We start from the raw sequence: 23,958 nt of genomic DNA on the forward strand, positions 1-23,958 counted from the left end.
GGGAACACCCAAAACTGTGTTGTCTAATAAGGTCTTTCACTTAAAGGCAAACTGAGTCAGCATTATCCTTAGGCAGTGTTTAAATGATAATTTAAAACAAGGCTGAAAAAGGGGACAGTTGAGGCATGTCATCCAGAAATGAAACCATGTAAGAAAAGTGACATAGCAGTCCTGCAGTGGATTGAAGTAGACATTTATAGGGCACTTGATATTTTGGTATGTAGGGGACACTCTCTCCTCAATCCTCAAGTGAGTACTGCTATGGATCTGTCTGTTAGAGAAAGCGCCCTTAGTTCAGGTATCACTGTAACAGGATTGTTCTGTGCATTTCCTATACCTCACTTTGAAAGTGAATGTGTGTGAAAAACACTGCCAGTTACCAACTAGTATAAGCATCAATTTCTTGTGTTCAGAGTAATGGTGACATCCAGTGGCCACGAGGATAATAGCCAAGCCCTTAGACGCAACCACATCTGCTCTAATCCCACTGACAGAGACCAGAAACTTCAGGATCTCTACCAAGCCTTTGTAAACCTCAATTACACACCTGGGGAAATAAAAAAACAAATTGAAAGAGCCAAATGAATACCCAGAAACCAGCTACTTCAAGACAGACCCAAGAAAACCAACAATAGAACACCACTTGTCATCACCTACAGCCCCCAACTTAAACCCGTCCAACGCATTATCAATAACCTACAACCTATACTGGAACAGGATTCTACACTCTGGGAGGCTCTGGGAGACAGACCCATAGTCTCCTATAGACAACCACCTAACCTCAGGATGATTCTTACCAACAACCACAGGACATATCACACAATACCAACCCTGGAACTTTCCCTTGCAACAAACCCCGTTGCCAGCTTTGTCCACATATTTACTCTGCTGACACCATCATGGGACCTAACCACATCAGTTACAAGATCAAGAACACACATTCCTGTTCATCCAGAAATATAATTTATGCCATCATGTGCCAACAGTGTCCGTCTGCTATGTACATTGGACAAACTTCTCAGACACTTCGCCAAAGAATTAATGCCCACAAATCAGACATCAGACAGACAGTTTCACAAAGAAAAAACAGTTTGTCATTTCAACCAGACTGGGCATTGTCTCAACAACCTTACTACATGTATATTACTTCAAAGAGACTTTAACACCAGACTACAAAGGGAAGCCTCAGAACTGTCATTCATGCTTAAATTTGACACTTTATGAATGGGCCTTAAAGATTCTAACTACCTTACCCATTACAAAGATAGCTTCCTCAATTATCATCCTTAATATCAATATCTCATAAACACTCTTCGCTCCAGCCCAGCTGCCCTGCGCTCAGCCCGGAGGGAGCGCGGGTTGGAGGCTTCCCGCCGTGGCTGGTGTAGGGAACACCCTGCCCCCAATCTTGTTCCCTCTCCCCTGCCCCAAACCTGCCTCCCACCCTCCTGCTCCCCTGTTCCCTCTCCCTTGCCCCCCCCACCCCACTGCAGAAACCTGCCCCCCTCTGCAGAAATCTGCCCCCCGGCACCCTACCCCCCCCCCCCCGCAGAAACCAGTTCCCTCTGGCATCCTGTCCCCTACTGCAGAAACTTGTCCCCCTGCCTTCCCCACTACAGAAACCTGTCCCCCTGTTTCCCCCTGCAGAAACACCTGTCGTCCCCCCCCAGCACCCTGTCCCCTGCTGCAGAAACCTGTCCTTCTGGCACCCCTCCCCAGTACTGTGTCCCCTGCTCCCGAATGACTTTTCTATGGGCCAGTGACCCCTGACTCAAGGCAGGTTCCCTGCCATTCTCATAAATAAAGACAATGCAGAAACGGTGTGTGTTTAACATAGTATTTTATTTAAAAAATGAAGCCTGGCCAACAAACCCCCAATTGGGGCTAAGCCCCCATCTGGCCACAACCACTCCTGCATTCCCCCTTCTCCAGACCGTAGAGCTGAGCCTATCAAACACTGGAACCCCCTGCCCGAGCCCCTCACACACCTCAACCCAAATTCCTGCACCCTCACATCCACAAGCCTGTGGCTTGCTTAGTACCCCAACACTGTCCGGCCTGGAGCCCTCCTCCCCCGAGCCAGTGTCCCCTTCTCCACCTCTTCCTGTATCCAGATTTCCTCCCAGAGCTTGCACCTCTCACCCCTTTCCACACCCAAATCCCTCATTCCCACCCCAGAGACTACACATCCTGTCTCAACCCAGTGAGGGTCCAGCTAGACTGCAGGAGTTTTTCAGGATTCTGGAGATATTCCAGAAAAACTCTTCTGCATCCAGGGATGCATTTGTTCTTCTGCTTTTTTAGTGGAAGAGCAAACAGGCTCTTTCGGTCACCTCTATACTCCTTTTTCCACAAGGAATAAGGGGACTTCCAAAAGAAGGGGTTTTTTTCTGACATTTGGTCTAGTCCAGACAGGCCAAATGTTGGAAAAACTTCTTCCTACAGAAGAATTTTTTTTTTAAGCAGCAGTATAAAGATTGGCGATAGCAAGTGATGGAGAGGAGGAGAATTGAGAGGCCGGGGCGGTAAATCTTGGCTTGGTCTGTCATTTAAAAAGTGATCTTGGGTGTAAAAAGGTTGGAGACCACTGATGTAAACAATTCTAGGAAAATCCAGCAATTTCCCTCAGGAAAAGGGAGAAAAGGAATCCTTATTCCAGCCACCCGGGCCACTTAATCTGCTATTCTCAGACTGGAGACCTCTCATAACTATTTTCTTCACAATGACTCCTGCATACCCCAAAGTGAATGACTACCTAAGGCCACACTCTCTTTCATCTAATTAATAACTGCTTTAAATGCAGGGCCTCCAAATTAGGACTGGAAAACATCAGTGGGGGGTTCACGGGTCTTCTGCTGCTGCCCATGCTGGTAGTGTTCTGAGGAGAATTATATTTTAGAATTAAATAATAAAAAGGAACCTACACCAGGCTCTAAGGCACTCTAACATATAAATTAGCAGTGCAACAAAAAGTCAGCGGCATTATAATAAACAAAACAGCAACCCAGCTGGGCAGCCGGCTACAAAAAACACTTTTACCCTTTCATTACCCTGAGAAGAGCATCTTCAGTCCTCTTTTAAAACCCTATCAAATTGAATGCTCTTTTTTGCAGCGTGGCAGTAGATCACCAAAGTTTTGCTGGTCAGCAACTGCCCAGGGGACAAGATCCCGTGTCCTGGAGTTCTCTCAGAGAATGATAATTAAGTATACACATCACACACAAACTTTACAACAAACAAACAAACCTTTGAAGACATTGCTTGCTAAAATGGTTCTAGGTACACGACAGTAGTGTGGTTTTCTACCTATAAAAGGAACCATCACAATCCCCAATGCCACTTTTTAAATGCAACACACAGTGGACAAACATCCCCTAAGTACTTACATTTCCAAATATTTCTGGCAACCCCAAAATCTGACCAATAAAAACTCCAATACAGATAAAGATTGCTGTGATCTGCCCCAGAGAACCCCGGATCTCTTTAGGCGATATTTCACTCAAATAGATGGGAAGGGTGCTGAGAGACACACCTATAAAAGAAAGGAAAAACAGAGAAATTGCTGTAAGTAATAAATGAGCAAGGACTTTATTCAGAAAAGTCTGAATACCAATTTTAGACATCAGCATGATGAGGGTGGCATAAGGACCTATTTGGAAAAGAACAGAATCTATGTATGCTGTGTGTGTGCGCGCATGCAAATGCATTCGTATCCTTGTAACACTGAATCACCAAGGAAGCCAATAATTTCCATTTACATATTGGAAATGATGCATGCAGGTCATGGTTCCATTGCTGCAATATGGGGAAGGGTGTCCGTTCTACAGAAATTACTACTAACGGTCATGGAGACAGGAGGTTGGGAGGACTGTCGTACTCAACCAGACATGCAAAATAAGTAGGATGAGGAAGCTGTTCTTTTGCTCATCCCCATAAGAACTGGGGGAGAAGGAAAGTGCTAAGCTGGTCTAAATGGTATTTGGTCCTGCGATGCGTGCAGAGGCTTGGATTTGATGACCTCTCAAAGTTTCCTTACAGTTCTATGAAGTTATCCCTGGATGGGATACATGCGTGTGCTAAGGGGCAAGTTAAAATAGCAAGGATCTTTATTTCAAGAAAGCAACTAAAGGTGTGAGCTGCATGGAACAGTAATCGTGGAATGCTTGTCTGAACTGAGTTTTCCTATCTCAATTCTCTGGATATTAAGGGGTCATCATTTGCCAAAGGAAAGCATGGGAGAGGATGCTAATACTCCACCGGTTTTGCCATCCTTTCAGAATGTGTTTACTGCATGAATTAGAAAGGAGAACGTACCCTCCCCCCCAACATGTGGGGAAATAAAAATGTGACTATGGTTAGTCCCTAACACTGACCAAGCCTTGATCAATGACAAATGTTAGCAGCCAGCAGAGTAACACTGCTATAAAGTACCAATTTCTATGTAAACAATGCACATCTCTTCAAAACTAATGTAATTAGCTTACAAACACGATAACTAAGGTGTCTAAGAAGAAGGGTTTAGTGACACAGAAATCAAGGTAAATATCCTGTTCTGAAACAATCAGAAGTCCATTGAGAAGGTAGAAAGATTTTATTACAAATGGATAGCAATGTTCTAGGTCTTCAGTCTTATCTTATTCACATTTAGTATTGCTAGATTCAACGTCAAATAGAAAATAAGCAGCTTTAATAGACAGACCATATTCTCTTACCCAAAGGGCTTCTGTTTTGTGAAGGCAGACATTCAATTTGAGGTCATTGTTAATATCCATTTATGATTCTTCATTAATGATCAGATTCTGCCATCCTTAGTCAGTCTGATTGTTCCCATTGAATTTAGGGAGGGTTATGCATAGAAATTACTCCTCAATATCAAGGTAGCAGAGGATGCACAGTATGAACGGCATGACACAAAGCTTACCTGCATGAATACCCATCACAGTGCGTCCCAATACGAGCATTTCAAATGACCCTGCTAACTGACCAAAAGCCATCAACAATGCAGCCACAACTGCAAATACATTATTGATCAGCAGTGTGTATTTTCTGAAAAAGAAAATGTTACATTTATATTTACATGACATTTTAAATAGTTATATTAACAAACATTTATTAAAATAGCTACATTGTATATAAAGTTGCAAATAATTAAAAACTCGGTGCTTAATAACAGAGTTTCAAAACACTGTAGCTAACGACATCTCATGCAGAATAAATATGGTAACTGTTTAAAAATAAAAGTCTAAATCTCAAAGGCATGAAGATTTTCTCTCTTATGGTCCCCCACAGCAAGACAAGATATAATTAAGACAGTAGTTCCCAACCTTTTTGAGCATATGGACTCTTTCAATTTATTAAAATTTCATGGACTCCCCCACCAGGGAAGAAAAGAAAAGGAGAAGGAAAGAAAAAAGAAAAAGTAAGGATTGGGCCCATCCGATCCTTATTTTTAAACTTTCTACAAAACCCCGGCAATGCCATCACGGACCACTAGGGGTCCAGAGACCACAGGTTGGGCACCAGTGGCAAGATTTGGATGCTTCAGAGGGGTAGTCAAGTTAGTCTGTAACAGGAAAAATCTTAAAACACAACAATAGTCTAGTAGCACTTGAAACACTAACAAAACATATAGATGGTATCATGAGCTTTCGTGAGCACAGCCCACTTCTTCAGATGACAGGAGTGTTAGAAGTCCAGATCCAAGAATAAAGTGAGGGAAAGAGAGAAATGGGAAAAAAAGAGAATGAAAAGGAGAAAAAAATAGGAGGGGAGGAAGAAAAAAAAAAAGAGAGAGACAGTGAGTAGATAAAATAAGCTGGACTATGTAGCAGCATTAACTGTTCCAAATTGCAAAAGAAATAAAATAGACTTTCAAATGTCAATAGGTTGAAAAAGATGGTAGATCCCTCCATGGCATTTACAAAGTTTTCAACAGATCAGGAAAAACCTCAGTATGTATTGGAATGCAATATGGACAAACTTACTTCTCGATTACAGAATGGAAATCTGGAAAAATTCCATGGATGTCATCAGATTTACATTATTGTAACTGAAAGCAAAACTTGTCCCCAATTCATGGTATTATAGGTATATAGAAGAAAATGATCTCATGCACAGCTGGACAAAACGTTAATTTCTTGTTAAGATCAACTTCTTTTCACAAAAAAAGTGGGAATTCATCATTTTAAATTTGTTATCCAGTTCTATATATGTTTCCAAATTCACTATCACTAGATGAAATTACTAGGTAGTAGTATAATTGAAATAAACTTCTTTTCCATATTTTAAACCAAATCTGAAAAAACCACCCTCTCGGTCCTTCCTCTAGCACAACTACACAAAGCCATATAGCTATCATTTAACTACAATTTTATCCCTATTATTCTTTGCTGACCGTGCTCTCTCTTTCCATATCTTTTGAGTACTGGATCAAACCATTATTGATCTCTCTCAGTCTAAAGAAGTGGCTGCATGAAGAATTTCCTGAATATTTTAAGTCTCTGCTTCACTTCCTGCTGTACGGTGTACAAAGTCTGATTCTGCCACGTATGTGTAACAAGAATGTTAAAGCTATGAAATCAATAGCTCTCCTGAGATAAATTCTTCAATGATTATTCTCTGCTGAAGGATTAAATAAAAAGCACTCCCAGTAACTGAGATAATCACTACCACCTGACTGGATGTCTTCATCACCTGCTGTCTCAAAGAAAAAAAGTCTGCAAATGGTTTCTTTTTTCTTAATGGCTGGATTGGCAGGTCTCACCAACCCCTAAAATAATGATTAATTGAAGGAGTTTCAGAATATGCCTAGACTGCAAAGAAAAACCTATGGCACCAAATCTCAGAGACCAGGACAAGTGACTCAGGCTGGTAAGGCGGGGATGGGGGTGGGGCTAAAAGTATCAGTGCAGACGTTCTGGTTCCAGCTGAAACACAGGTTCTGAAACCTAGTGAAAAGCTTAGAACCCAAATGCCTACACTGCTAAGGTACAACCGCATTAGCTCAACCCCTCAGACAGACACAAACATCTACAAGATCTTCACCAAGCATTCTTAAAGCTACAATACCTGCCCAAGGAAGTGAGGAAACAGATCGACAGAGCCAGACGTGTATCCAGAAGCCTCCTGCTACAAGACAGGACCAACAAAAAAAAAAAAAAAAAAAACAACAGAACACCACTCATCACCTAGTCCCTAGCTAAAACCTCTCCAAAGCATCATCAGTGATCTACGACCCATCTTGGGCAATGATCCCCCACTCTCACAGACTGTGAGAGGCAGGCCAGTCCTTGCCCACAGACAACCCGCCAACCTGAAGCAAATTCTCACCAGCAACTATACATCACACCACAGTAACTCTAACTCAGGAACCAATCCCTGCAACAAACCTTGGTGCCAACTCTGCCCATATATCTACACCAGTGACACCATCATAGGACCTAACCACACCATCATGGGCTCATTCATCTGCACATATACCAATGTAATGAATACCAACATGTGCCAGTAATGCCCCTCTGCCATATACATTGGCCAAACTGGATGGTCCCTACATAAAAGAATAAATGGACACAAATTAGATATAAGGAATGGTAACATACAAAAACCTGTAGGAGAACACTTCAATCTCCCTGGACACACAGTAGCAGATTTAAATGTAGCCAATCTGCAACAAAACAACTTCAAATACAGACTTCAAAGAGAAACTGCAGAGCTACAATTCATTTGAAAATTTGACACTATCAGTTTGGGATTAAAAACAACTGTGAATGGATAGCCAACTACAAAAGCAGTTTCTCCTCTCTTGGTGGTCACACCTCCACATCAGCTGCTAGAGTGGGCCCTCATCCTCCCTGACTGAATTCACCTCATTATCTCTAGTCTTCCTCTTGATTGGTACTCTTTTTATATGCCTGTATATTTATACCTGCCTCTGGAATTTCCACTACCTGCATCTGATGAAGTGGGTCTTTGCCCACGAAAGCTTATTCTCCAATAAAAATGTCAGTCTATAAGGTGCCACAGGACTTCTTGTTGTTTATACACTGCCATGTTTAGCCCTGTAGCCTGAGTCCCACAAACCCAAGTTAAACTGACCATGGTTCTAACACTCAGCCCTGTAGGTTTTTCTTTAAAGTGTAGACGTACACTGCAGGTGGAAGGTCAGCTAAAGGTATGCAACTCAAGCTATGTAAATAGTGTATCTTGGCATGGTCTCCACAGTGGGAAATTGACAGGAGAAACGCTTCCGTCAACTTCCCTGAATCCTCCTAACAGAGTTCTATTTAGTGGGTTTTTACTAGACCTACTGAATCAAACCCTAGAAGAGTTGATCCTCTAGCAAGTGGAGATGTGGCCCAAGAGTTTCTAAGGCAGGGTGAAGACACAGGCCAAGTCTTTACAACCAAAAAGTGGAGGCATGGTTTTGTTTTTGGTTTTTTTACAGTAACTAATGCATATCAGCTCTCTCATTGTACAATCCTTGTGCAGCTAGCAAGGGATGTAAAGGGTAACAAGAAAGGTTTCTACAGGCATGTCAGCAATAAGAGGGTGATCAGAGAGGGCGTGGGGCCCGTACTGGATGAGGGAGGTAACCTAGTGACAGATGATATGGGAAAAGCTGACACACACAATGCTTTTTTTTTTTTTCTTTTTTTGGTGCTTCTTTAAAAGAGGGAAGAAGGACAATCCAGGGAACTATAAACCAGTCAGCCTTACCTCAGTCCCCGGAGGGGATCCTCAAGGAATCCCTTTTGAAGCACTTAGAAGAGGGGAATGTGATGAAGAATAGTCAACATGGATTCACCAAGGGCAAGTCATGCCTGACCAGACCAATCTGATTAGCTTCTATGATAAGGTAACAGGCTCTGTGGACATGGGGAAGTCAGTGGATGTGATATACCTTGACTTTAGCAAAGCTTTTGATACGTTCTCCCACAATATTCTTGCCAGCAAGTTAAGGAAATATGGATTGGATAAGTGGACTGCAAGGTGGATACAAAGCTGGATAGTTTGTCACGCCCAATGGGTAGTGATCAATGACTCAATGTCTGGTTGGTGGTCGGTTGCAAGCAGAGTGCCCCAGGGATCAGTTCTAGGGCCGGTTTTGTTCAACATCTTTATTAATGACCGGGATGAGGGGATGGATTGCACCCTCAGCAAGTTTGTGAATGACACTAAGCTAAGGGGAGAGGTAGATACGCTGGAGGGCAGGGACACGGTCCAGAGTGACCTAGACAGATTAGAGGCTTTGGCCAAAAGAATTTTATGAGGTTCAACAAGGACAAGCACAGAGTCCCGCACTTGGGACAGAAGAATCCCAAGCATTGTTACAGGCTGAGGACCAACTGGCTAGGTAGCAGTTCGGCAGAAAATGATCTGGGGATTAGCGTGGATGAGAAGCTGGATATGAGTCAACAGTGTGCTCTTGTAGCCAAGAAGGCTAATGGCATATTAGGGTTCATTAGGAGGAGCATTGCCAGGAGATCTAGAGAAGTGATTATTCCCCTTTATACTTCATTGATGCGGCCACATCTGGAATATTGCATCCATTTCTGCCCCCCCCCCCCCCAACTACAGAAAGGATGTGGATGCATTGCAGAGGGTCCGCGGACGGCAACGAAAATTATGAGTGGGCTGGAGCACATGACCTATGAGGAGAGGCTGAGGGATATGGGCTTATTTAGTCTGCAGAAGAGTGAGGGGGGATTTGATAGCAGCCTTTAACTTCCAGAAGGGAAATTCCAAAGAGGATGGAGAGGGGCTGTTCGCAATAGTGACGGATGGCAGAACAAGGAGCAATGGTCTCAAGTTACAGTGGGGGAGGTCTAGGTTGGATATTAGGAAAAACTATTTCACTAGGAGAGTGGTGAAGCACTGGAATGGGTTACCTAGGGAGGTGGTGGAATCTCCATCCTTAGAGGTTTTAAAGTCTCCGCTTCACAAAGCCCTGGCTGAGTTGATTTAGTTGGGATTGGCCCTGCTTTGGGCAGGGGACTGAACTCAATGACCTCCTAAGGTCTCTTCCAGCCCTAGGATTCTATGGGAAAAGGCACAATAAGTTTTAAACAGTGCCTCCCTACCACAGATGACCTCACCTAGCAACACTGCAGTAAAACAACAACAACAAAACAACAAATCCTACAGAGCAGAGCTCTCCAAATAACTGATTTTTCAGCTTGCAGGCAGTTCCAAGCAAGTCATCAACCCTCCCGCTCAAATAAAAACAAAACCAAAAAGACAAAAAATATTGGTTAAGGTCAAATCAATATAGATTTTTTTCCAGAATATTTTGTGTTTAAAGTTTGTCTGGAAATTTCATCAGAGTATCTTTTCTCCACTAAGATTTTATAATGAGCTAGCTACTGTGTGAGTTAGCTCTCTGTAAATAGAGCCCTGTGTGGATAGTAAATTTGTATCTGGATGAGCACCCGTATCTGCAAATGTTAGCCATAGATACAAAGCAGATCTACATGGATTTGCAGAGGGTCTATCAAGCACACATCTTTCTGGCAGTGAACATAAAAGCCAAAGGGATGTCTGCCAAAGTTATTTTAAGGTTAGTAAATGAAAATACAAGATCATGATAGGAAAATCAGTTGCGCATAGAACTGTAGTAACATGATTTACATAGTGGTTTGGCAATAGTGTAGACCTCACACTTGCTCAAAAACAAGTAGCAGGAAAACATTTTCTCAACAGGTCTCAGAAAATAAAATGTACTTAATATCTATTTAGTTAACCTCCAAAGTTTAGATCTTATGCTTAAAATGGTACAAAGAGGCCACGCTTTTCCGCCAAAAGACAAGATCCCATCTGTGAAAAACAGGAAAGTAGCATAAATATAAATAATAATGATAAAAAAAAACTATTGACATCACTTATATTAGATACTACACCTTAAGCATTTCCAAATCAATCTAGTCAAACGACAGTGCTTATGGTAGCTTCAGTACCTAAAAACAAACTCCATAAATCTTCCCATAAGGAAAAACATTCTGGGCTTGCTGCTCTAATTTTTTTTTTTTTTTTTTGGTCATCCCAGACCACAAACTACTAGAGAGTAGCCCAAACTTTCTATCATGCCCCTCTCAGAATGAATACTCAAGGCCATCCATACCCATATGCAAAGCACACAGCCATATAGTCCCCATGAGTACTACACCCCTTACACTGCCAGCCCACCTGCCCTAAAGGACCTGAGCAACACCAGGTAAACCTGCTAGTATCATATGAAGTTTAGAAGCTATCCAATGTGGTTTTCCTAATGTAAAGGTCTTTAAACTGAGAAGGAAGTTTATTAAGTTTAAAAGATTTGTATTGAGGCTATAGAAAGGATAAAATAAGATGCCAAATTCAGATCTTTATAATGTACTTACCGGCCAAAGATCTTTACAATTGGTGTGGTAAGTATCGTACCCACTAGTCCACCAATGGAGAAAATAGACACGGTTACAGACCAAAGGAGTGTAAGATTTCCTCCATCTATTACATGGCCATATCTTCCTTCCCAACTGCCATTGTAAAACTTCTTGATATACTGAAAGCAAAGAGACAATAATGGTATGTGTGAACGCAGCTTAGTTGAGGAGTAAGGCCACTGAAATAAACATGACTTAATTATACTAAATGACAAAACAGGAACTTGCTGAATAGTAGTTTCTTGAATAGACATCTGTGACGTCCATCTTTAATCTTTTCACCCTAATCCTGAATGATCTGGAATAAATAAAAAATATGCAAATTGAGTTGTTAGTGTTATGAGTTGAGTGTAGCTGCTGCACTGTGAGACTTTTTTTTTTTTTTAAAATAGGTCACTCAAAAGAACCTTGAAAAGCCTGGAATACCAGCACTAGCACTTTCTTTGGCGGATCCTCAACATAAAGTGAGAGGATCCTTATACTAATGTCAGTGTCGTCAGAGGCCAACACCTTCAGAGTTGGACCAAAATTAGCTTGCACCAATGGAGGTGGAATGAGCACTTTGTGTGCATGCTTGATACAAGCTTACCAAAACAAATGCTGTATGGCCAACTCACCAAAGGAAAAAGAGCCCAAAAATGTTTTAAAAACATCCTCAAGATAAACAAAGAGATGTGGCATTGACACCACACACTGGGAGACAGCAGCTCAGGATAGGCATGTCTGGCAAAGGCTTGTCAGAGAGGGAAGATCCACGTTTGAGGAAGAGCACCTTGCTTTGGTTGCAGAAAAATGGCAGGGGGGGAAAAAAAGGAAATATAACAGTCACACAGCAATCATGTCCCAGTTCTGTCTTCCAATACCACCTGTAATGTCTGCCAACCTGCCTGTGGCTCAAGGATTAGACTCCTCAGTCACCACAGGATCCATGAAAAATAAAACCTGTGAAGGAACTCATCCTCAAACTTGCAAACACAGTCCCCATAAAAGAAACACAAAGCCCAGAAGGCAAATAAGGCCCCAATGATGATGATAATGTAATTCGGATAAATATTAAGAAGCCACTCTAAAGAAGTGGCCGAACCAACAATAGTACTACTCAACACACTGGCAGGTGAAAAATCTTAAGAGTCGATGCTGACCCAGGCCCAAGGGTTTTTTAGCAACAAAACTTGCCAGTGTAGATATGCTCTGAGTGGCAGTTGCCATGTACGGGGGCAAGTATCACAGGCAGCAGAAGCTAATCTGATTAAATAGAACAGAAAGAAATTATATAAATAAAAAGACTTAAGATAAAGTATGCTGTGTTTATTTATTCAGAGTTCAGCACACTTTGGGACTCCCCACCTGAAAAAAATTGCAGCATGAACCCTAAAGCACAGTGTCTAAAAGGAAAGCTGAAAAATCCTTTTAATGAACCAGAAATACATTTAAAACAGTGAGGCAACATATTTATAATTATGCAATAAACTTACAGTTTTCAAAGGGTAGACGATCCATCTACTATCTTTTTGCACATAATGTAACCTCAAGTGCCTATCCTGAAAATTAACTAAATGCCAAATCTCCTGCACAGAGAATGTATGAAGAATGCTTTCTAGTGCTTCCCATCAAAGCTAATTATGTTATTTCCACTTCTTGAAGGATGTATTAAAAAACCTCTATGAAATACTACCAAGAAATTGCTACACAGCTAGAATCCAGTTAGCCTCTGGCATTTTTGCCATTTCAATGTTCCATTCTGACTCATATGTATCTTGTCATAAAATTTGCTTTAGTTTTTTGAAGTGACTATAAAAGTTACAGAAATAGTACACTTTGAGTGAAGGCCTACGGTATACTCTCCATGACACAGGAATTGTTATTAATACACTTCACATTTTGAACTCAAGTTCATGGACTTGTTTGCAAATTACCCATTTTTCATTATTTTTGAAGTCAATCTTTTAACACCTGGGTGAGGTATCAGACCCCCAAAGGCATATTTTAATACTGAAGTAGGTTCCCTCACTTTCAGAGGTGCTGAACACTCACCAATAACGGTAATTTATACCAGTGTAATATAAATCAATGTACAGGTTGGACCTCTCTGGTCCAGCACCGTCAAGACCTGACTGGACCCGAACAAGGGTATTTGCAGAGCTCTGTGGCTAGGGCAGGAGCTCCGCAACCACCTGGCTCCACTGCTGGGACCATGGTCCCCTTGCTGCCTCTGGGGAAGCTCTACTCCCAGCAGCAGCTAGGGAGTTCTGACCCCGTTCCCAGCTGCGGAGCTCCGGCTGTGATGCCAGCTGCAGACCCGACCGCGGACCTAGGTGGCTGAAGAGCTCTGGCCCTGGTAGCAGTCAGGGAGCTCCACAGCCACACTGCCTGGAGCCAGAGCTCCCCGATAGCAGCCAGGGACAGGACAGAGCTCCCCGGCCACTGGAACCAAACTGGGGCTGGAGCTGAGCAGTTGGGGCTAGAGCTCCCTGGCTTCTGGGGCCAGAACAGATCCGGAGCTCTGCAGCCAGGATTGGGCTGGATCTCCTTCATCACTGGGGCCAGAGCTCCCCACTGCACCACCCACCCTCTCCCCCACCCGACATGTGACTCCCAGCTGAATCACCACTCCTCCCCCTCGCCCCCACAAACCACCCTTCCACCCCACTGCCAGACATCCTGGTTCCCTGGGCTTTGTGGTCCAGGAACATCAGTGGTCCTACCAGCCCACAGATGTTGCCAGACTAGAGAGTTCCAGGTCAGAGAGGTACAACCTGTACTTATATCAGTAAATTCCACATAGGGACATTCTTTTTCTAGAACTAGTAAGTGAAAGCCCATATTGCTGTGGTGATAGAAATGTAGCCGATTGCAATTGTCTGAGTTAAGTCTAATATCACAATGTGCTAGCACTCTTCATGGCATAGACAAATGCTTTATTATAGCTATATACAAGATATAATTCATGAATTCAAAATGGTCAATTACTGTCCAATTTTAAAGTTCAAGCAGGGTTGCCAGATGATTACAACAACAATAGTGGACACATTTGACATTACATTACAATCTACATTACGTCTTATTTAGAAAATACCGATCATTTATATTTTCTCAATTTGTTTCCCGAATAGAAAGGTCAAATACTGGACTGTCCAGTTCAAAACCGGACACCTGGCAAGCCTAAATCCAAGCAATGATTCAACTTGCTGATATGCTAAACAAAAAGAGCGCTCTTTGTAGCAGTTTCCATCACTCCGAATCTACAGACATTTGGGGTTCATAAATGACAGAGTAACAATCCTTATTTAGTTCAACCAAACCTCCTTGCAAAAAGGCATATGCTAAACTGAAGAAGGTGTTCTTGTATCTCAAGTTTTTAAAAGGTTATTTTGTCTCAAATATTCAAAGCTTTTTGACAAAGAGCCTTCATATACTCATGTGAAGAAATAGCAGCGTGTGACGGACGTCCCCCCATGCTTTATCAAATAAACTTATGGACACAAATATACATAACTCAAAGATGCTTGGGACAAACAGCCTCATATAATTTATCAATCTTAATGTCTTAATCCGCTGGGTCCATATATCTTATTTTGGTCTATGCATAATTCTTATGTGTAAAGTTAGATACATGGAGTATGGAATACTTTATGGTTTTAAAAGTGCAAAGGCAAGCCATCAAGAGCGTTTCCCTCAAGGTCTGGTCAACTCTAAACAGTTTCTTTTGTCCTTTAAGTCTTAGAAGTGAATACTGTGTTCAGATGTGGTCACCTCATCTCAAAAAAAGATATATTGGCAGTGGAAAAGGTCCAGAAGAGGGCAATAGAAATGATTAGGGGTTTGAGAGATTAAAAAAACTGGGACTTTTCAGTTTAGAAAAGAGGAGATTGGAGAGAGGGTAATACAATAGAGGCCTATAAAATCATGACTGGTGTGGAAAAGGAGAATAAGGAAAAGTTATTTACTTGTTCCCAAAACATAAGAATTAGGGGATACCAAATGAAATTGATAAGTAGCAGGTTTTAAAACAAGCAAAAGGAAGTTTTTCTTCATGTAGCACACAGTCAACCTGTGGAACACCTTGTCAGAGGATGTTTGAAGACCAGTGCTTTAACAGGATTAAAAAAATAAATATATAAATTCATAGAGAATAGGTCCATTAATGGCTATTAGCCATGATGAGTAGGAATGGTGTCCCTAGACTGTTTGTCAGAGGCTGGAAATGGATGACAGGAGAGGTATCATTTGATGATCCCCTTTTCTGTTCACTTCCTCTGTGGCATCTGGCATTGGCCACTGTGGAAAGACAGGATATGGGCTAAATGGACCCTTGATCTGACCCAGTATGGTCATTTTTATGTGAACACTCTTACATGCTATTTTTTCTTGAGAGACCAGTGATGCTACGTCTTGCTGTTCTGCATCCTTGCTGAGGAGCAAAGAAAACCATATTTTTCTTCTAAGAAACCCAATGGGGAAGGAGTGGCGGGGAGGAAGACAGGTGACAACATGCTACTAACTTCCCAAGTCTTTTCTATTTCTTTTTATGAGGCTTCTCGCTCCTGCTCAAGATTCCTACTGCAGGGGTAAACATACTTTCTGCCTTCAGTAGTTCTACAGAGTGAGTGAAAAATATATTCTACTTTCAACCTCTATTATGTCACCATAAGAGATGTCAGCTGATCAAAATAATGCTTAATACTTTCAGTCCTAATAATGGGAGATAAACTTTGATTCTATCTGGGATTTGTGACTTGTCATGGCTTTTTTTAAAAAATACCCTCTTTCAAAGCAAAATAGGTGTTAAACATTAACAGGCCAAGATATACTAAATATTAGTATTTGATATTTATGTTATTTCAGCACACATACCTCAAACAGGATCAGATTCCTAGAGTGCTTGGCTCTGCACAAACGTAAAATAAAAATCATAGTTCCTATCCCCAAAGAAATTGATATGAGAAACAGATTCATTGCAACCCAAGGAGGAAAATAAAAAGTGACAGAAGTTTGCAATTGCTGATCACCAACAAAGCAAAACCAATTCCTCCCTCCATCCCTATCTGTTTGAATTACTGCTGTTGTGAAGACCTATTAATCACTTGTATGACTAAGTTATAACATTTCTCCCTCCAATCTAAAGTTCAACTTTGAAAGCTGCTTTATGAATTAAATTCATGGGTATGGAATGAGGCTGGAAATTTCTTGTTTATTACGAAAGTGTCTAGAATTTCATGTGTGATGAAGCCACATATAAATATAATTCAAATATAAATCACTATCACTTTGCTAAAGGAGCAGGTACGCATAAGAAATGAGTTCTAAAGATAAGGACCAATGTGTTTCCGCTACTTCTATAGGAATCTGCTACCATATCATACAAGAGCAGCTGCATTTTATGGCATTTGAATCATATGCTTAGTGCTTTACACCTTACAGTGGTTTAAAGAAAGAGATATTAGGCATGATCCTACCTTGAAGTGTGCTGTTTGCAGGCAAGTGGAGTTGCTGAATATTATGGACTGCTATTACTCATGTAATTTAGGGGCTGAAAAGGGTTTTAAACCCCACAATTGATTAGAGGACATGTGTGTAACTTCTTACTAAGCATCACATCACTCTTTAAAGAGATGTGATCATTAAGGATATGAAAGCAGTTTGACTTGCACCGCAAAGATCCTTCTTGAAAAAAAATACAAGTTGGGGCCTGTGTGTGACAAGAGCAGTTAACATCAGTGAATAGAAAGGGGGTAGAAGGTGTCACTGATTTACTTCATACTGAGAGCAATGAATTCAGATCAGCTATTGCCAGTAGATTAGCAAGGAAAGAGACTAAGAGGCAAGCAATGAAATGAAAAAAATAGCCTGAAATTGTACTTGTACTGTAGTTTAGGCCTGCTCAATTTTAGAAATATCATGCAACTTAGTCCACCAAAGTTTGACACACTGACGATGCATGAGGGTGGTCTGAGGGGTTGCATGTCCCCACACACACACACTGTAGGCAGATGGGCCAAAGGCAGATGGACCCCACCTTTCAGAAACTCAGGACAACAGTGGGGGATATGACGCCCATAGCAGGGTGAAGCAATGATTGGAAGATAGCTAACATGACACCAATATTTTAAAAGGGATCTAGAGGTGATCCTGACCATTTCAGACCAGTCTAACAGCAATACCAGGCAAATTAGTTGAAACCATAGTAAAGAATAAAATTGACACACATGGATTAATATAATTTGTTGGGGGAAGTCAACATGGTTTCTGTAAAGGGAAACCATGCCTTACTAATCTGCTAGAGTTCTTTGAGGGGATCAACAAACTTATGGACAAGGGGAGGAAATCCAGTGGCTATAATATACTTAGATTTCCAGAAAGCCTTTGACAAGGTCCCGCACCAAAGACTCTTAAGTAAGTTGTCATGGGATAAGAGGGAAAGTCCTTTTGTGGATTGATAACTGGTTAAGAGACAAGAAACAAGGGGCAGGAATAAATGGTAAGTTTTCTGAGTGGAGGTAACTAGTGGGGTCCCCCAAGAGTATGGGACCCATACTATTCAACCTATTTATAAATGATCTTTAGAAAGGGGTAAACAGTGAGAAGGAAAAATTTGCAGATGATACTAAACTGCTCAGGATAGTTAAGACCAAAGCAGAATGTGAAGAAGTTCAAATAGATCTCACCAAACTAAGGCTACATCTAGACTGCAAACGTCTTTCAAAAGAGGCTTTTTCGAAAAAGCATCTTTCGAAAAAGAGCATCTAGACTGCAACCAGTACTTTCAAAAAAGTAAGCTGCATTTTCGAAAGAGAGCACCCAGGCAGTCTGGATGCTCTGTTTCAAAAAAGCAGTTTGCATTACATACCACCTTTTTCGAAAGAGCACTTTCAAAAAAAGGTGTTATTCCTCGTGAAATTAGGAGTACAACCGTGGAAAGAAAAGCCACGTTCTTTCAATTTAATTTTGAAAGAATGCGGCTGTAGTCTAGACGCAGGTGAAGTTTTTTCAAAAAAAGGCTACTTTTTTCGAAAAAACCCTGCAGTCTAGACACAGTCTAAGTGATTAGGCAACAAAATGGCAAATGAAATTTAATGTTGATAAATGTAAAGTAATGCACATTGGAAAAAATAATCCCAACTACATATACAATATGATGCAGACTAATTTGGCTACAACTACTAAAGAGAAAGATCTTGGAGTCATTCTGGCTAGTTCTCTGAAAACATACACTCAAGTGTGCAGCGACAGTCAAAAAATCAAACAGAATAGAAAGAGTCACTTAAAAAAAAGATAGAGAATAAGACAGAAAATATCTTATTTCCTCTATATAAACCATGGCATGCCCACATCTTGAATACTGCGTACAGAGTGGTCGCCTCATCTCAAAAAAGATATATTGGCATTGAAAAAGGTTCAGAAAAGGGCAACAAAAATGATTAGGGGTTTGGAACGAGTGCCATATAAAGAGATTAAAAAGACTAGGACTTTTCAGCTTAGAAAAGACGAGACTAAGGGGGATGTGTTAGAGGTCTATACAATCATGAAAAGTTATTTACTTATTCCCACAATAAAAGAACTGGAGGTCACCAAATGAAATTAATAGGCAGTAAGTTTAAAACAAACAAAAGGAAGTTTTTCTTCACTCAACACACAGTCAACCTGTGGAACTCCTTGCCAGAGGATGTGTCGAAGGCTAGAACTTTAACAAGGTTCCAAAAAGGACTAGATAGATTCTTGGAGGTTAGGTCCATTAATGGCTATTAGCCAGGATGGGTAGGAATGGTGTCTCTAGCCTGTTTCTCTGGAGGTGGGTGACATGGGAGGTATCACGTGAGGATTACCTGTTGCAATCCGTCCCTCTGGGGCAACTGGTATTGACCACTGTCGGCAGATAGGATACTAGGCTAGATGGCCATTCTTATCTTCTTAAGCAGGGCAACACAGCTCCACTCCCCGGCTGCTGGTGCATCATTCAGGAGAGGGATGGGATTGCCGCCCACACACTCACCCACAGGAAGCAGAGAAATGCAGCCAGCAGACAGAGAATAGAACCATGTCACTCCACTTCTCCAGCCACTGATGAGTGCAGAGGTGAATGCTAGTTCCCTGTGCCAGATCACTGGGGAAGAGGGATTGGGGGAAGATGCGGGGATGGGGGGGGGGGGAAAAGAGTGGGACAGGGATGGGGGAAGTGGGGGCATTGTCCCAGCCCTCCCACAGGTAACGCAGGGAGGAGTCAGATGGGTGGGGGGGGGGGGAGGGAGAGGAGATGGTCACATGGCCAGTGCTTCTCCTGCATTCTTCTTTACCAGTCACCGTTGGTTTGAGTGTGCTCCACTTAGACCAAATTAAACCTATGCTCTAGTTTTAAGTTTGCCACATCTCAAAGGATTTTCCACCACCCTGGAGAGAAGTAAAAACCGCATGAGTATTTTTATACTCATCATGGTTTTAATGATGTTATGAGAGTAGGTGGGAGCAGTCAACTATAAAGGACATTGAAGTGATGATTCATATGGCAGATTAGGTAATTAAACAGCACAGTCCCTCTCAGTTTAAACATTCCAATCATTTTGTCTAACATAAAAGTTTCTTTCTGAAAACTCATCTTATTACACCAATCACAAAGAACAGAAAAAAACATGTGGCACTTCCCTCTCCCCTCCCACCCCCCCCCCCCCCAAAAAAACCTGCTAGCAGGCGGGGTACTATTATTTATTTGTATTTAGGAAAGAAAGTGATAACACTACTCTCCTGAAATTCGTTCTGTTCAGGAATTGGGAACAGAGCAAAGGGAAAGGGAAGAAAAACATTCTAAGCAACAATGAGAGGAAGCAGGGGAAACTCATTAAAAAGAAGCAAGGAAACACGGCAGTAGAGCGGTCTGAAACAAGGTAATGAAGATGTAGGAGACAAGAAAGGAAAGAGGAAAACAATCCTAAATAGATAGAGTAAAGACAAGATATTGTTAATGATATATAGCATCTAAAGCAAGGAATCTACTGTTGGGAATCCATTTTTGCAGAAAAGGTTATTTGGGAGATATCCCCCTTTTTTTTTTTAATAGCTAGGAGATTTGCATCCTTAAGCTGACAGTAACTCAGTTTGCTTCACTGTTAATCTTTTATAAAATTACTGCTTTTTAAAAAAAATATACATGCACAACATATTTATAAATGTAATGGGAAAATTACTATGGATTGTTAAGAACTGTGTCATTCTCATAGAATGCCCCAAAATTATACCAATTCATGTCCTTGCAATCCAAATAGGGATGTAAAATCCCATTTAATTGGTTAACTGATTAAATGTAGTGTTTAACCGATTAAATGGGAGGTGGTGTGGTGGGGTATTGTGGTCAGGCTGAAGCAGCCCCCTCCTTGTCCCCCCCCTCCTTGCTCCCCAGAGCAGGCAGGGAGCTCTAGTCCCCACAGGGTTATCAGTAAGCATCACCTGTTAAAGTTACAATTTAATTGGTTAGCCTTTTTCATCCCTAATCTCCAAATGGATATGACATTAGACAAGACCACTTGTTTGTGTGCTTCTGCATTAATAAAAAAAAAAAAAGACAAGTGAAAAACTGGAACACGATCACTCTCATACCAATAAGAATCTTGAAGATGCATTGCATAAGGCATTATATTAGCATTTTTGTTAATACTGATTACTAAAATATGCAAATTATATTTATAATAGGATAGCTAATTTTCATGTAAACTAGTTCTCAGTATGCTCTTTTGTTTATAATGATATACACAGAGTATCTGAAAAAGTCCCAACTGAAATAAAAATAGAAAGAAAAGAACACCATAATTAATATGCAAATATCTATGGGCACATCACATCTTATTATAAATGGAAACCCGTAAGAAAATGGAAAACTATTAGGGTATTTTTGCATAAAAAACAATCTTGCTTTAGAGAGCTTTCTATTCAATAGACTTTAGATCAAGTTCTTCTTAGAAGCCAGTGGAAAGACTCCCATTGATTTTAATGGACTTGAATCAGGCACTTAAAGAATGAAAAACACCATGAATAATTTTTAGAGAATATGCCCATCCTCACGTCTTGACTACTAAAAATAAAGGACAACAAGAATTTTTTAGCTTGTATGCTGTTAACAATACCACACATTCTTCTGTTGAACTTCACTGAGGCACCAGCCCAGAGAATGGCTGCCATCTTGCACGGCTGGGGGAAACCCTTATGAGGAATTTTTCCCTGGCTCCAGAACCATAAGTAAGTGGCATAAACCAATGTGTAACCAATGATTTTAATTTATGGTTAATTTATTATGGGATATTATAATTAACCAAGATCTTATGTCATATATACTCAATGTATGCTAAACAGAGTTAAATTGTATGGAGTATAGACTTATATGATTTATCAGTAGTTAGAAGGGATAACTATGTATTTGTATTTAAGGACATGTCTATACCAAATGGAGAATCAACGCTCAGAAGGTCGATTTTCTGACATTCAATTTAGCCGGTCTGGAAAGGACCTTCTAAATCAAATGCTGAGGGTGCCCCCATCGATTCTGGAACTCCTTGCAGTTGCAAGGAGTAAGGGAAGAGGATGGGAGAGTTTCTCCTATCAATATCCCACTGTGGGGCCACTCCAGAAATATCAGTGTGGTACATTGACCCCAGCTACACAATTCATATAGCTGGAGTTGCAGATCTTGCATCGATTTTCTCTACCAGTATAGAACTGGCATAAGTAAGTCAGGCATGCCAGACAGGCCTCAGAGGGCGAGGGGGGAAAAGAGGGCCAAATGCAGCCCAATCAAAAATTTTTTGCGGCCTGCCGCTACATTTTTATAAAAGAATAAAGTGCAGCCCACTGGCCACTCCGAGCACATGGTCGAGTGCAGATCACATCCAGCTGACTCGCCGCACTGCGCACGGCATCACAGTGACCGCTCCAGCACGTACTCATGGCCAGCCGGGCTGCTCTGTGTTACAAATTATTTTATATAGGGAAAATAACAATTTTACACATCAAATTATTATATTATAAAAAAGACCTGAAAAATTATAAAATATACCTAAAACATAATCTAATAATAATAAATAATTATGACTTTCCGATAGAAGTACATTTTCTTTGGTGGCCCCAAAAGCTATCTGTTTTTGTTTGTGTGTCTCTCAGTAGACTTTGACATGCCTGGCCTACAGGCTGAAGGCCTGTATGAGTTTAGCGTAGCCAAACTAGGTCTATAGGTTAAAAATGCTTAACATGTGAGACCAGTGAATGACCCAATACAACAAAATTACATGGAAAAAAATGGACCAGTAATACCAGGAAAAATTAACAGTAAGAGTGATTTTATGCTTACAAGATAACCATTAGTCACATTTTTCTAACACATGCCCACATCATACAGTGCGCTATGTGCATAAATATTCATGAGGTATAATCAGAATCTCATTGTAAAAAGAGGGTGCCCATAATATGAAAATGGAATTCCCAGTGGGAAACTTCAGCAGGAACCATCCCTCTACTGATGATCAACCCATGAGAGATTCATCTGACCTGGATACTATCTACGAGGATATGAATATATTTGTAACTTGTGCATAGGTCTTCACAGAACTTCTGTATGCTTGAGTAATATAATTTTAAGTGTAACTTTCATAAAACTTGAAAACTAGACTAGATTTTGTACTTGTGAATGTATGTGTGGTCACTATCCTTAGTCTTTATGCATTCCTAGAAACTCAATCTGAACCAAGCAGCAGAGGTGACTTTCACGGTGTAGGCATCAGACCCAACCCACAATTATGTGCAATACAAAATTACTAAATTTAAATAAAAATAATAGGCTATACACAAAAGTGAGAAGAGTTCTCTCTCGGAAGGTAAACGACCTCACTCTTAATTTTACTGGTCTCCCAGATCTTACACTGACAGCTGCCAGAGTAGACATTCCAAGTCATCTATAGATGTAGTTAAACTTTCATGGTATAAGAGGACTATCAAATCAAGTTTATTGCAGGAAGAAAGCAAACAATGCATGGTAAATAAAGGGCAGGAATTTTTCATTTCCAACACGGAGATAAAAGTACACTGCTGTATCAGTGTCCTGGAGACCTCACTAAAAAGTACAATCTAGGTACTGAATGAAAAGAAGTCCAGAAGAACAAAGGTCTTTGATTTACACCCAGCCAAACTGTTAATCTCAAACTTTGCCAAAGTCCCAATTGTTTTTTGAGAGAATTCAGTCACTGCCATTCATAGGGCTCAGTCACACGTGCAGCCTAGTTCGGTGGTGGGCAAATACCAACATCAGAGGATACATATGGTGGGACTTATAAAGAGAGGGAGGCATTGCAATGCTGAGTGTCACAGCATCTAACTTTTAGACACCTACACAATCCAGGACCACTGTGATCCACAAAGTCCCCTATGAAAGGAATGAAGAGAGAATGCAATGCACAGAAGCCAGCACACCAGGTGGGGAGATGCCTAAGCTAGCTAATAGAAGATGCCAATGGTAAACGTGTATTCCAAGCCCTGTTCCTTGCTCAGAGATGTATGCTTAAGTCCA

At 41.1% G+C, this 23,958-nt stretch overlaps 1 protein-coding gene across 3 annotated transcripts in view; it reads right to left on the minus strand.

The window, feature by feature from the left end:
• Positions 1-23,958, minus strand: part of SLC2A9 (solute carrier family 2 member 9) — a 178,318-nt gene that overhangs the window by 139,779 nt on the left and 14,581 nt on the right. For all 3 annotated transcript variants that reach the window (XM_075930735.2, XM_006128181.5, XM_006128182.5), the window contains exons 3-5: positions 11,379-11,539; positions 4,922-5,046; positions 3,387-3,532 (exon numbers count right to left, since the gene is read on the minus strand). In XM_075930735.2, the coding sequence (XP_075786850.2) occupies positions 3,387-3,532; positions 4,922-5,046; positions 11,379-11,539 (432 nt within the window). The remainder of the gene's footprint in view (positions 1-3,386; positions 3,533-4,921; positions 5,047-11,378; positions 11,540-23,958) is intronic.

This window comes from Pelodiscus sinensis, chromosome 4 (assembly GCF_052426305.1).
Source record: "Pelodiscus sinensis isolate ZL-2025 chromosome 4, ASM5242630v1, whole genome shotgun sequence".
Taxonomy (NCBI): Eukaryota; Metazoa; Chordata; order Testudines; family Trionychidae; genus Pelodiscus; species Pelodiscus sinensis.